This window comes from Monodelphis domestica, chromosome 6 (assembly GCF_027887165.1).
Source record: "Monodelphis domestica isolate mMonDom1 chromosome 6, mMonDom1.pri, whole genome shotgun sequence".
Lineage (NCBI taxonomy): Eukaryota > Metazoa > Chordata > Mammalia > Didelphimorphia > Didelphidae > Monodelphis > Monodelphis domestica.
Window position 1 is genome coordinate 80,847,339 of NC_077232.1, and position 15,296 is coordinate 80,862,634.

Below are 15,296 nucleotides of genomic sequence, written 5' to 3' on the forward strand. Positions count from 1 at the left end.
TAGTTTAGTTTAGACAAGCTTAGAAAACAACTATAGTGAATTAAGTATCTGGATTTAATTAATAAACTGGCCCATTATCCTCTTTCCTTCCCCATCATTCCCTCTTTGTTAATGAACATAATTTTTTTTTTACTTGTGTGTTCTCCCTTTCCTGTAAAACCCTTTTCCCCTTCTTTAAATTCCCATAACAGTTTGGCAGAGCTAGGATAGGATAGAACTAAGAAAATAGCCTTTAGTATAGGTATATAACAGTTAGAAAGCCAAAGTCTGTTAGAGGCAGAGAAGATTCCATTTTGCTCTCAACAGGTGGAACATTTCAAAGGTGGGGGCAACGGAACTCTGAGACTCTAACTGAACTGGGAGAGACAAATTTAAGTCATTTTAAATACCCTGGCACATGGACTAAGCGGCCATCTTGAAAAAAAATTTTTTAATTTTCTTTTCCTCTTTAATTGTGTGTAGATACAAAGTGATCACAGTGGAGTACAGTAATACTAATTTTATTGTATATACTAGATTAATGTTAAATATAAACATGTCTAGAGACATGTTAAAGGATTTATTGTATGTGTTTGGGGAGTGGCTAGTACACATCCGTTACATTATTTTCATCCTGTTTCCTAAAGTTTGTTACATATTATTGGATTACCAATGGATGAAACCAGGTATGTCACTGTGCAAACTGTCTTATCATATGCCCCTTTACTGTGTATCTGTTTGTGTATTGTCTATAAGTGTAGAGTTGTGTTGCTTATTATTGGAAATGGCTTTAAGGCTACAATTGTATAGGTAACCAAGGATTCAGAACTAAAACAAATGGTAATAATGATGAAACAACAACTGGATCAAATGGAAATAGACATGAAAGACAAAAGGTTTACAACTAATGAATATGATTTTAATGTAAAGGAAAAAGATGGTATACCAAAAAAATTAAATAGGCTATGAAAGGAATAGGCAGAAGGGAAGGTTACCTTATTCCCTCTGAGAGATCTCCCTGTGGTTTCTGGGGATGAGATCTTTCAAGTAAAAACGCACAAGAGATTTACACCTAAAGATTTGGAGTCAATAAAAAAGAGTACTTCTGCCTTTGTGGACGAACCAAATAAGGTGATCAAAGAAATGCAGAGAGCCATTGATCTGTTTGATCCGGACTATAATAATTTTGCTTTATTAATGAAAGAACTTTTAACCAAAAGTGAAAGGAATAAGTTTATAGATGAGAAGAGGCAGGATCCTTTATTAACACTATGGCCACAAGATTATCATAACACAGATATGAACAACAAAACCCAATATAATATAATGAAAGAATCTAGACAAGTAATACTAGATGTTATGGGTAGATACACAAAAAGGCCAAATGCTTGGTCTAAGTTTGAGGGGAATTAAACAAAAGGCTAATGAAACACCTATTACATTCCTTGATCACATTACTGAAGCTGCTGAAACATATCTAAACATGGATGTCCTGGAAGAGGGAACAAATGCACATATAAAAAGAATCTCTGTGAAAATTGCTATCCCTAAAATAAAACTATTTTTTAAGAATAATTATCCAGATTGAGAGGAGATGGAATTAGAGAATCTGAGAAGAAAGGCAACATACTTATGTACAGATAATGAGGACAAATATGAGGAAAGGGACATAATTTTAGACGATCTAAAAAGAAAATTGAAGGAAGCAGAGGGCAAAGCAAGAAATAGTGAAATTAAAGAAGTTAAGGCAGTAGCAGCATTATGATCCGTGAAACCTAATAACAACTATTACAAACCTAGGGACAGAATATCTGGTCCCCAAAGGTTTTTTTTATGCAATAGGGTTGTTCATCTTGTCAGGGAATGCATATATAGAGGTCAGTTTTCCAGACAGTTGAACAGAAATGGAGGGTTTATTAGACAGAATAATTATAACAATAATAATTGGAATAACAACAACAATAATAATTGGAACAACAACAATAATAACGATAATAGCTGAAATAACTACCAAAGAAGGAATAATGGAAATACATGTCAGAATGCTTGTTGTCAGGGAGCTCAAACACTAGATTTAAACTCTATGCAGGACTGGGTTACATTTGGAGCAAGGTATAAATACAGTCAGAGTAAAGGAGCTTGTTCCTTATAAAGGTTTACCCAGTTTTCCTCTGTATTTGAGTCAAGGGAATATGTATTGAGATTAAATGAAAATGATTGTAATGGTAATAAAGCTAATGAAGTTATAAATGATGTGATTGAATCAAAGGATATGTAATTAGTGTTAAGATTTGCGATGAGAAAGAAAATTGTAATGTAAAATTAGTAGAAAAAAAAATTTTTTTTTAAACCCTTACCTTCCATCTTGGCTCCAAGGCATAAGAGTGGTAAGGTCTAGGCAATGGGGGTCAAGTGACTTGCCCAGGGTCACACAGCTAGGAAGTGTCTGAGGCCAGATTTGAACCTAGGACCTCCCGTCTCTAGGCCTGGCTCTCAATCCACTAAGCTACCCAGCTGCCCCCTTAGTAGAAAATTCTAGTGATTATAAAGTAATGGAAAATGGTGAAGAATGTAAACTGGATAATGATAAAGTTATTGTGAATGAGAACAATAATAGCAAAGTAGAGAGTATAATGACCAAGAATAGTAATGTAAAAGCTGATGATGGTGTTAAATATGTAAAATACTGGGAATTCAGTTCAAGCAGATGTAAACTTGGATGGACAGGAAATGACTGAGCTTTGTACTGATGTTACTGTGCTAGCATCAGTGTTGGAAACATTTCAGCCACCAAAGAATATAGAACCATATATATCTGTCACTATAGGAAACCAGATATATGATCTTCTAGTTGATACTGGAGCCAGTAAATCAGTTTTGCAAAGTCTTCCTAAGAATTGTAGAGCTGTCAGTACAATGAAAGTTATAGGAACTAATGGTAAACCAGAGAGAGTAGCAAAATTACAAACAAAAATGATTATTTTAGGTCCTTTTACTGTGGAGCATGCATTTTTTTTTGTATGTCAGACTGTCCCATGAATCTTTTAGGTAGGGATTTATTATGTAAGTTATGGGCAACAATCCAAGGTACTGATAATGGTGATACCTCATTACATCTACCCGAAGACTCTCTGAAAGCTTTTCCATTGCTGTTCTTAGATTGTCAGTACAGAGGATGACTTAGATTCAGTCTATCCAATACCTGAGGATATCCCCGAAGATTTATGGTCAAAGTCCAGTTGAGGAGGTGTAGTGTATTAAATCCAGCTACGCTTCTTCCTGATTTGCCAAAGAACGATGAACCATTATGTGAGTGTGTAGAAGTAGTAGATCTAATGGATATGCCTAGGATGGATTTGAAAGACACTCCTATTGAAAATTCAGACTTGGTGTTATTCAGTGATGGTTCTTCATATTTGTGTAATGGAATTAGATGTACAGGTGCTGCAGTGGTCAGAGAATTTGAGACATTCTAGTATGGCTCATTACCTAGTAACCTTAGTGCTCAAGGGGCAAGAGTTGGTTGCTTTGAAGCAAGGAGGTCTTCTAAGTGAGGGTAAAAGTGCAAATATTTATACAGACTCTCGTTGTGCATTCTCTGTATGTCATACTACAGGAAAGATCTGTAAACAGCAAAGTTTTAGTACTGCATTGGGAAAACCAATTACTCATGCAGAAATAATAACTGAGTTGTTGGATGCTATCCAAAAATCTAAACAGCTAGCGGTGATCCATTGTAGAAGTTATACTAGTGGCAGAGATTCAATTTCTAAAGGAAATCATAGAGCTGATAGAACTTCAAATTTTGCTGGCAGGAATGCTCCAGTGAATGTAATGAATTTGTCCACTATTTTAAAAAGTTCATGTAGACTCAGAAATTCAGAAGTGGAAGGAGAAATTTGGAACAAGGAAAGAACATGGAATATGGATTGCAAATGCTCGAAAACCACTGTTACCAAAAGATCTGTCTCCCTATTTCTGTCAAGCCATCCATAGAAAAGGTCATTTTGGTACTCAAGCTGTAGTAGACTCTGTAAAGAGGCAATGGGTAGCACCAGGAATAAGTACTGTAGCAAATAAAATCTGTACAAGTTGTTGTATTTGCCAAAAATTCAATCAAATGGCATGCAGACAGAAAGGTTTAGGTGATAGACCTTTAGCATATTGTCCATTTGAGAGTCTGCAAATTGATTACATCAGCGTGCAAAAAGCTGGAAGATACAAGTTTTGTCTGGCAATTGTGGACAGATTGACAAAGTGGCCTGAAGCATTTCCATCAAATACAAACACAGCTAACTTTGTGGTAAAAGTGTTGATTAAGGAAATTATTCGTAGATTAGGTGTACCACTTACCATAAACTGATAAAGGATCTCATTTTACCCAAGATATCTTGAAAAGAGACTATGAGAATCTAGGAATAATACCTAAATATCCTGTTCCTTATTGCCCACAAAATTCAGGTCAACTGGAGCATGTAAATAGGGAACTCTAGACTATGTAGGGGAAGATCTGTGCTGAAACTCATCTAAAATGGCCAGATATTCTTCCCATAGCTTTGTTTTACCTACGTACAAGACCAAGAGCAGATTTACATATATCCTATGAAAATGCTCTTTGGACATGCTCCACTGCAGGCAAAAACTTGTAAGACAGTCAAAAATCTCTGGAGATTGCCAACTTGCTTCATACTTAAGTGCTTTACAATGTCTTAAAGAACTACATGATATGGGAGTATTGATTCAATCTGGTCCATTGGATTATTCTCTCCATAATTTCCAACCAGGAGACATGGTATATGTGAAAATTATGCTAAAACTTCAGCAACACAAGAGAGTTGGGCAGGTCCTTACACAATTGTGTTAGTTTCTCCATCTTCTTAAAAGTTTTAGGTAGATTCATGGTATCATTTTTCACATATAAAATTAGCACATGGTATTGAAGAAGAGAATTCAGGAAATTAACCGACATAGTAAAAGACTGAAAAACTTATAAAGACTTTGAGGAAATTTTTAATGAAGAGGATCAAGTAATTAATGGATTAATGGATTAAAAATTTGGTAATGTATTATAACACAAAATAACATAACATATATTCACACAAGCATTCATAAACACATTTATTACCATGGATTTGGAGGAGAATTCTTCAATCGAGATGAGAAGAGAAGGAAAATCTGAAGATTGGATAAGTGTATTATATGCAACAGTAACAAAGCACTAAAGGTAACACTGACATAACACTAGCAGAATAACATAACAAACACATAAACACAAATACAAAAACATGATTAGGTTACATTAATTCACTATTTGAATGAGTGAAACAATGTATAGGTAGGGTACTAACAATGTTATAATTAGCTATAAATTAGTTACTAATGAAAAATAGATAATTTGTTTAGTATAGAACTAGATAGGAGATTTTTGCAAATAGGGCTTTAATTAGATAGGATTAACATTTAAGATAGATACATTACATAGCACAAAAGACATCACACAAAATTATAAATATATATGTAAGTATATGTAAATATTTTGTGTAACAGGATTATAAATTAATTGTATTATAGTGAGTATGTGTAATGTGTGTAACATAAATATGAAGTGTTTATAACATACATGTATATATTGTATGTGTGTATTATATGGATATATGTAAATAGATAACTTATCTTTAATTTTATCTTTTGTTGCATGTATTTTGTATAAGTGAGTGATGTTTTGGTTTAATTTCTTTGTAAAAATTATGCAATGTTGTGTTTATTGTATTTTTTGAAATTTTTTTCTCTAAGTTTGATGTTAATGCATTACAATAGTAGTAGAATGTTTTTTATTAGTTGATGAGTAGTAATTATGAGTTTAATGTTTTTGCATGAAAGTTGAGTTTATCTTTGGCTTTTGATGTTATTTGGTGGTTGTGCTTTTGCATATGTTTGATCTGTTTGAAGTTTGTAATCATTCATTATTTAATTCCCTTTTTTCCTTTCCTTGATTAAATCCCTAGAATAGGATAGTATTAAATAGATTAAGATAGTTGAGTGTAGGTTGTTTGTTATTTGGAATAGATATTTTAGTTTAAGTAATATATATGTAAGTGCACAAATGCCAAAATAGCGTTTTCAACACAATTTTGGCTTTGTGCAAAGGGAGGACTACAGCAAAGGAAGTTGCAAAGGATTGATAGCCCTCAAGCCAAGGATTCTTACAAGAGCTGGAATTCTGATTTTAAGGGGTTAGGGAAATCAATTTTTCAATTGATTCTCAGTCAGTCTATAGTCTGAAATTTAAGCCAGAAGGTGTGGATCTGGACTCTTCCTGGACAAACCCATCTATCAAACTGCCTACCTTATATTAACATCAAGCAAAGGTGAAAAGGAAGTTCCCCATTCATTCTGGTGGACAGAGTGATTTGGAAGAGGATCTCTCTCTCTCTGTGTCTCTGTCTCTCTCTGTCTCTCTGTCTCTGTCTCTCTGTCTCTGTCTCTCTCTCTCTCTCTCTCTCTCTCTCTCCCTCCCCCCCCTCCCTTCCTCCCTCCCACCCTCCCTCTCTCCTTCTCCTCTCTCCCTCTCCCTCTCTCCTTCTCGCCTGACCCACTAAGGACTCTGTAAGAATCTGGGCTTATTGAGTGGACTTATCCTTACCTAGCTTTAGTGTAGTTCAGTTTAGACAAGCTTAGAAAATGACTATACTGAGTTAAGTATCTGGGTTTAATTAGTAAGCTGGTCCATTATCCTCTTTCCTTCCCCATCATTCCCTCTCTGTTAATAAACATATATTTTTTACTTGTGTGTTCTCCATTTCCTATAAAATCCTTTTCTAAATTCCCCATTATACAGTTTTCAGTTGTAAATTAGATTGAAAAGTTTCATGGCCCTTAGGATAGTGGCAAAAACAAGTAATAATTTGTCTTCTTTAATGTCATTTCTACTAATGTAATCGTATCCTTTTCTAATGTAAAACTAATTGACAGTGAGCTTAGGACTTTAAGAAAGGGGAAGAAGTTTGGAAGGAGCCCATATTCCTGGACTGAGCAACTTCATAGAAAAAGTGGTGACAGAATAGAACTGAAAAGAAATCCAAATATTACAAATAAAGAGTCAAAAGGGATCATCTCAGATTTGGAAGAAATGTTAGAGGCTATCTATATGCAATCCATTCTATAGCTGCTAAAGAATTCTTTCTATAATACAGCCAACATGTACTTATTCTGCCTATGTTTGACTCACCGGTGCAAGGGAACCTTCCAGTTCCAGAGAAAAATCCATTAAGTCTTAATTCTTTCTAACTTCCACCTGTTGCTAATAGACCTATTCAAAAACCAAGCAGAACAAATTTAATGTCTTTTATTTGGCAGCCCATCAGATATTTGGAGACAACTGTCATGTCCCTTTTAAGTTTTCTTTTCTCACCTTTAAACATCTTCATTTCTTTTAATGATCCTTATATGGAATGGTCCTAAGGCCATTTACTGCCCTAGTTATCCTTTAGTTTATTCTAGTGACTGAGTTGTTAGCACCCTATTTCAAGTGAAATAAAGTTAGGGAAGTTTTGAAAAAGAAGAGAATTAGTTCAGTTTTGGACATAGAGAGTTTGTCTTCATCTAGAACTCTTAAAATCATATTATAGAGTAGTCTGATCTTGTTAGTGACTCCTTATTCCCTCTATGGTAAAATCAAAATTCTTTTTTGTCATTTAAAGCCATTCATAACCTGGTTCCAATCTTCTTTCTTTTCCTTATACATAACACTATCTCCCATCTCCTTTTTTTTTTTTAACCCTTACCTTCCATCTTGGAATCAATACTGTGTATTGGTTCTAAGGCACAAGAATGGGAAGTGCTAGGCAATGGGGGTTAAGTGACTTGCCCAGGGTCACACACAGCTAGTTAGTGTCTGAGGCCAGATTTGGTCCCATCTCCTTTTTATTGGCTGTCCTTCATATCTGGAATGCTTTCTCCTAATCTTCACCCTTTAAGATCCCTTATCTCCTTCAGGACTCAGTGGTTCAATAACCACCTTCTATATGAAGCCTTTCCTAATTTCCCAAGTATTTTGGCCCCCTCTGCCCATATTACTATTTATTCTGTATATACTTATTTATATGCATGTTGTCTTTCCTGAGATCATATAAACTTCTCTTTGATTTTTGACATGCTTAGTAATGAATTCTTTCTCTGACCCCTTAGCCTGACATTCAAGACCTTAATAATTTGGCTCCATATTATCCTTCTAACTTAGTCTCCAAAATCTATTTACCCTATAGCCATATTCATTTAGTAGAAGTTCTCTATACATGCCTATACATTCTCTCCCTTTTCTTGTCTCATTCTGCCTACTTTTATCGATATTTCTACTCTTTTTTTTGCCCTATTAAAAATCCTGCCTTTCCTTCAAGGCCCCCTTCAGATGGTAACTCTACCATAAAGCCTTCTCTGATAACTTCTAGCCAGACATAACTGCTTTCATGCTTTGTACTGTTTTCTCTGACACTATACATTCTACCTTGTTTTATCTTCCTTAGCTCCTTTCTCTCAACTAAATTACATGTCCCTTAAGGTTATATAATTCATGTCTTCTTACTTTACTATTCTTGCAGTACCTAGTACAGGATTTTCCACGTGGTAAGTAATCAAAGAGTTGAATGAGAGCAGTATAGATATTATTTTTTCTCTAATAAACATGCCTGACCTTACGTGGCAATCATCTTTTACACTGTATTTTTTTCTTGACAACTTTTAATTAGAAGAGATTTCATTGGTCATATAACTCTTCCATAGATACATATTGAAATTCTTTAGTTTGTGAGACATTCTGTTTTGGTACTGCAGGCAAAATATTTAAAAACTGAAAGGGACCAAGAGATCATCTTGTTCAACCCTCTTATAGAGCTTTACTCATGTGATTTCCCCATGGTCACTGAATTAGTAAGTAGCAGAGACAGAATTTGAAGCCATATCCTCTTAGTTTACCAAATTCTGCATTTTTCCTATGGAATCATTGCTTTCTAATTCAAGGTCTCTGAATCAAGTTATTTATAGTCTCATAAAATTAAACTACTCTAACCAGAAATACTGACAGAAATTATATTTTAAATGAAAAGGCCACAAATTGAACCCCTAGTACAGTGTTGAATGTATGGTTAAGGAATTGATATACAAGTACTTATTGAATTTAAATATTAGCGTTTTCTAACTTGGTTTCCTCACATTTCATTTCAACACTGTACTACTATGTACTGAATGTTGTGATTTTATATGGTCAAAGAATCAGCTCTGCCATTGCAATATTTCAGAATTAACTTTAGGTGGTAATAAAAGCTCACATGTTCTCAGGTCTTTGTAATTGTGTAGGTACAATGTTGTTGATAGTAATTTCTAGCTAAAGGTAAAATAAAGTAATTAAAACCTGATATTAACTTCTTTTCTTTCTTAAACATGTTGTATGCATCTGTGCAATTTCACTGTGATTGTTTTCTGTTTGGAAATGACCAATCAGGTTTTATCCTAGTTTTCTCTTTCCTTTCAACCCAAAATGCTTGAAGGAAATTGTTCTATTCTCAATTATAGGTAAATGATCTTGGCTATTACTAGAAGTATTGAGATTTACCTACTCCTGTGAAAATTTTTATCCTCCGTGGTAAATCAGTAGAATTATTTCTCAGTCTAGCGATAAATCTACATTACAGTTTTTCTCTTACTTATTCCTCTTTTTTTCTTCCCCTTTTATCAAAAGGTGATACACTCATGAAATAATCTGTGGTGTTGATCTTTGTGAGCTCTTACATTCCAAGAATCTGTTTTTGTTGTATGAAATTAGTTTTTATTCTCTTAGACTAATGGGTTGAAATTGTCATTAAAATCCAGAAGCATTCTGTTGGCCAATTTTCTTCTCAGTTTTCGTAATAGTTAATTGGTAGAAGTGTGGAGAGATTGTTGCACTTTTTATTGGTTTTTCTTGCCACAACTGAGGCAAGGGAAAGTGGTGTCACATGGAGCTTGTGGTTAGCTTGCATTGGTTGAGTAAATAGAATGGATCCCTTTACCTTTCTAAGGGATAGGCTTTTGAAAGAATATATCATCTTGTAACTTTTATAAATTTCAGTTCAGGCTTCTTGTTCAAGGCATAGTTTATAACTTTAGGGGGGAAAAGTCTTAGACCTCCAACCATTTTTTCTTGGTGAAGTTGTGACTGATTTTCCTTCCTTTCAAAGGAGTCCAGCTATTTGGAGAGGTTCAAGAGCAAGCATTAAGACTTTTTGCCCCTGTGCAGGTGAAGAGACACCAAACCAAGATCAGCATGGAGAGACTATGGTCAGTACAGAAAGCTCCTGTTAAACTTAGCCCAAAACAAACATACTCCTAGTCTTTCCTCTAGGCAGTGCAGAAACTGAATTCCTTTGCTATATAGCTTCAAGAGATTGCTATCTAAAGCTCGGCCTTCTCAGCTCTTTAGAGACAGACCATGTTAAGAAACTAATAAAGATTACTTTAGACCATGTTGCCATAGCGAATTGATAGCAGTTTATTTTTAAGGGTTTTTTTTTTTTGAGCATGTAGTCTAATAAATTTAAATAGACTGAAAATAATATGATAATGGGTCAATACTTTAGATACCTTAAGTAAAATATAGCAGAGATCTAATAGTTATATGTTTGTGTTTCCTAATGGACCATTTACCTAGTCAAGGGCTTGAATAATAAATATGCTCTTAGCAGCATTTCATTTTGTCTTTTCTTTAAAAGAAGGCAAAGTAATGGAGCTTAGATTATACAGTTTTAAGATCTTTGTATCCCTTAACTTTTGTTCATTCATCAAAACAAAGGTGGCTTTAAAAAATGAAGTTCTCAGTTTTATATTCTATTTCTTACTTAAACTTCTGTTACTTTCAAGGGAACAGTTTGCATTGTTTGATTTAAATGTTAGTATGGACCAAAGAAGACATGGAATTTTTACCTTAGATGATGAAATTAATTTGCGTAATTCATGTAATTATTGATCATTAGATATTGTAGCAGGATGACCATAGTTCTAGAAGCTGGTTTCTTTTAGCTAGAAAAGGAATTGAAGCTGCAACATTCTTGATTCATCTTTCTTTTGGCATCAACAGTGCTATCTGCAATTTAATAATTTACATAAGATATGTCAATATGGATTTTGTTCCATATATGATGGCAGCCTACCAAGAGACTAAGTCTAATCTTGCTTGATGATCAGTCTACATGGACTTTTCCCTCTACCCATGAAATTGAGAATAAATACCCTTTTTATATCATAAGATTTCCAACATTATCTACCAAAAAAAAGTTCAAAAATGATTTTGGCAGCAACAGAATCATCTCATTGTTTTTCTTTTATTAGCAGAACAATTTACTAGACATTTTAGCATTGTTTCTTTTACTGTCTTGTTAGTAGTTGTCTTCAAATCATTGTATAACTTCAGCCTCTGGTATTCTACAATGGACATGGATATTTCATGGTGCTGTATGTAGGGAACATGAACCGTATCATTTTTCAGTGACCTTACCAAAGCTGCTTCTCTGCTAGTGACACTCCCTTTTTACTGACTTTGGCAACACCTACTTAAAGAGATCAGGATAATTTCAGGTACTTAACTAAAATGTGGAGACTTTTTAAGAAAAATTTTCTGTGCTTCATGTAATAGTCTTCGTTGCCAATCTCATAGAAAACAGAAATTATTGAGGTCACATTTATTTTATATATCTTACCGTCATGCTAAGACAGCAGGACCCTGGTTTTAACCAGCTCTGTTACACCTGAAATGTACCCATACCTAAAGATGATGATAATCAAGAACTCTGGATTTAACTTCACAAGACAACAGGATTTGGGACTTTTATTAAAACACTTCAACAAAGACCTTTGATATATCTGCTTTTCCATGACAGTGGAATTGCATTAATTTCCTAGAGAGTGAGAAATAAAACACCTTAGTTTTTCTAGGAAGTTACTTCATCATTGACTAGAGATCTGCTTTTGGTAGACTTGTATCCTGACTTCTAAGTTTTCTCTCTGAAGAAATGAAATGGATTTTACTTAAACTCCAAATTTAATCTGCCAAATTTTTAAATGTGATTTTAGTGAATAGTACAGTTTTTCTATAATGCTTCCTCTTGAAAAAGGTTTCTTGGAATTGAAAAAGTGTGTTCAACATTGATCTTCTTATAGAAGACATTCATCAGGTTACAGATGGTTAAAATAAAGTACTGGTAAAGTCAAGATTTCCATATCTGAAAAGACCTTGTGAAGCAATATGTAAATAATTTTAGGTTATGCTCTACTGATAATCGATCAGTAAGATCACATACATACATGAAGGACAGCACTTTATTATAATTATATCAATATATAGCCATGTCTCAATGGCATCATTGTCAGGACTGATTACTTTATTTGTGGAAATATCTGAGTGTCTCACGTCTCCCTTTTGCTGTCAGTCTTTTAGTCCATTTTTTAAATTTAAAAAACGCCTTTGTCATTTAGTGAAAACAAACAAATGGAAGAGCACATATAGGTAGAAGAACATGTTAAAATTATTGACAAATTAAGATTTTTCTGTGGACTTGTTTTTCACACCAACTACCTTATCCTTTATTACTGAAGTGATGAAAAAATGATGGCATGCTACTGGACTGTATTTTCCTTCAATCTGCTATGTGTATTTTGCAAGGGTGGGACTTGCTGAAAACACCACATTTTGCTTCTGGACTAATGTACTCTCATTCATATGTTTAGTCATACTTCTTGAAATATCATGGTAATGACAAAGAAGCCCCAGAGTTTAGCCAGTCCACCAACATTCCAGACATACTTGTTTCAACTCAGTCTGGTTAGATAGTAAAAATGTGAAAAGGTTCTATTAGAGAAGGGAACCTAAACAAATTGCCAGTGGTGATCTATAGTTGAAGAAGTCTATGTAGAGACAACAGTGGACAGCATTGTCAGTTTCTAAAACTATTCATAGTTGAGCAAGGAATAATATAAAATGGACAGACACAATTTGACAGAATCATATGTGTAACTCATGATTCAGAAGTATAGCTTCAGACAGACCAGCTATTTGCAAAAACAATTTCCATATCTTTAGGAGGAACATCAGTATTAAAGGTTATGTATCAAAATTGTCTATTATTGAAACAATACTATCAGCTCTATGATCTTAAAAACAAGAGGCAGTGATGGATTAATTTTGATATTATTTGTGATGATCATATCTTAACAAAAAATCTTTTAAGTTGATTCAATGAACATAATTCATTATTCTAATTAAAGAAATAGAAGATCTTATCTTTTGAGGAAAGAGAATTTCATTGGATAAGGAGCTTTGTACAGTTGCTATTTAAGCAAATAAATTCTTTTATTTGCTTTTATTTGTGTTAGTATACAATTTTAAACTATATTTGAATTGCAGAGCTTTTTTTTTTTAAAGGTACTATAAGAAATAATCTATTGATATTTTTGAGGTTTTTAAAACTACAAAGAAGTTTTAATGTTTTAACAATGTTAGTTTTTTGTTTTGTTTTTGAAGAATGTTAGCTATTTCAAGGGTGGGATAGCTGGCAGTGAATTCTCTCTCTCTCTCTCTCTCTCTCTCTCTCTCTCTCTCACACACACACACACACACACACACACACACACACACACACACACACACACACACACACACACACACACACCATTCCTGGGTAAATTAACATGAAGTGAGTAAGCAGGTATTCCCATATTTTTGACATCTGGTTATTTTGATGTTTCTTCACCCATTTAGTATATTTTGTGTGTGCTTGTATGTGTTTTGTTTTGTTTTGTTTTTTTAACTAGGAGAATGAGCATTTGAAAAAATTCCAGGTGACATGGGAACTGCACAATAAACACCTCTTTGAAAATTTGGTCTTTTCTGAGCCACTTCTCCAGAACAGCTTGCCGACACTGCTTTCACAGCTCAGGTATTTGTTTAATATGCATAAGAAATTACTATGCAGTAACAATAGTACTCTTTTGTTTGCTTTTCATTCAGTACAGTCAGAAGATCTCCTAGGAGGAAGGGATAAGGTTTATTTTAGTAAATTACTGTTGAATACTATTTGCCCCTTTCCTAATTCAGTTGTTCCTTTAAAAAACATTTTTACCCCTTTTTACTGAAACTTTTTAGGCCTAAAATCTCTTCCAGTAAAATGAGATTGGACTAGAAGATCTCTAAAGTCCCTCCAAACTCTTTAAGTTCTAAGATATCTATCTGGTCTTTTTGCTTCCAACATTGCCAAATCTTACTTTTTAAGAGATTTCACTGTCCTCCCTCTCCCAGTGTCATCTATCTTCCCTGATTCCTTCCACACATACAGAAACAAACATGTATTTATATGTTCCTAAACAGTTTCTTCCTTTTAAAAAAAAAAGTCAAGGAAAATTAGTGGAAGAAAACAATTCTAGGAAAAAAGTGAGGAAATAATAGTTTGTTTTCTGTTTAGTCCTTTTTGACTTTGCATCATTCCTTTCATTCTAGCCCTTCTTCCCTTTTTCTTCTCTCTTTCTTCTATTCTTCTCCCAAAATAATTATCATGTTAGGTGCAGTGTTGAGATTTGGAACTGTGTGCCCTGGTTAGGAGTCCCACAGAATATTTCAAGGAATAAGTAATATGAACCAGAAACATTTCTTTTTAAAGGAATTGAAGTAATGAATGTTCTAAAATAACATTTTGAATTTTTTCTGAATCTCAGCTTTTTTTCTTTATCTTACTTGTTGTTTATTAAATTAATAACAAAGTGAAGTATCATAAATTTTTCCTACTTGGGACTTAGGTAAACCTCATCCTCACATGGCCCATGTTGAACTGATTTCTTGATTTAACCTCAGTGTTAAAACAAAAATTTCCTTAACATTAATATGTTTAAAAAACTTAACAATAAATCACATGCAAGTCTAGTTCCTTAAAATATTTATTGAGTTCATGTTGGTTTCAGTAGCTGTGATAGTGATGATATTAATAAAATTGTCCAGTATTCATTTACTTTTCTGGTTCTTTTTTTTTAAGTATGCCAGTAAAATGGAATACTAATGATTCTTTACAAATACCAACATTGTAAACTTCCAGGAATCTAAAGAGAAAAATGTTCAATCTAATCAGTGTATTATAAGAATTCCTGTTTTACATATACACTTTTGCATAGCAGTATACTGTTTATTTGCCAAGAGTCTGTCTCAGATACATTAATGTTTTTCATCATTCCTTCTGTCAATACTTAATGCTGTTATTACTGAAAGGGAACACTAGTTTTATTTTCATCTTTGGAGTTTAGTTAAA

General features: G+C 33.8%; 1 protein-coding gene across 6 annotated transcripts in view; it reads left to right on the forward strand.

Moving 5' to 3' along the window:
• FAM193A (family with sequence similarity 193 member A) overlaps positions 1–15,296 on the forward strand; it is a 245,035-nt gene that overhangs the window by 166,500 nt on the left and 63,239 nt on the right. For 5 of the 6 annotated variants that reach the window (XR_008913102.1, XM_056803650.1, XM_056803652.1 and 2 more), the window contains one exon: positions 13,816–13,940. Coding sequence is in view for 5 of the 6 variants with exons in the window: in XM_056803650.1 (XP_056659628.1) it covers positions 13,816–13,940 (125 nt within the window). In the remaining variant the exon portion in view is untranslated. The remainder of the gene's footprint in view (positions 1–13,815; positions 13,941–15,296) is intronic. The other variant, XM_056803651.1, reaches the window with a different exon arrangement.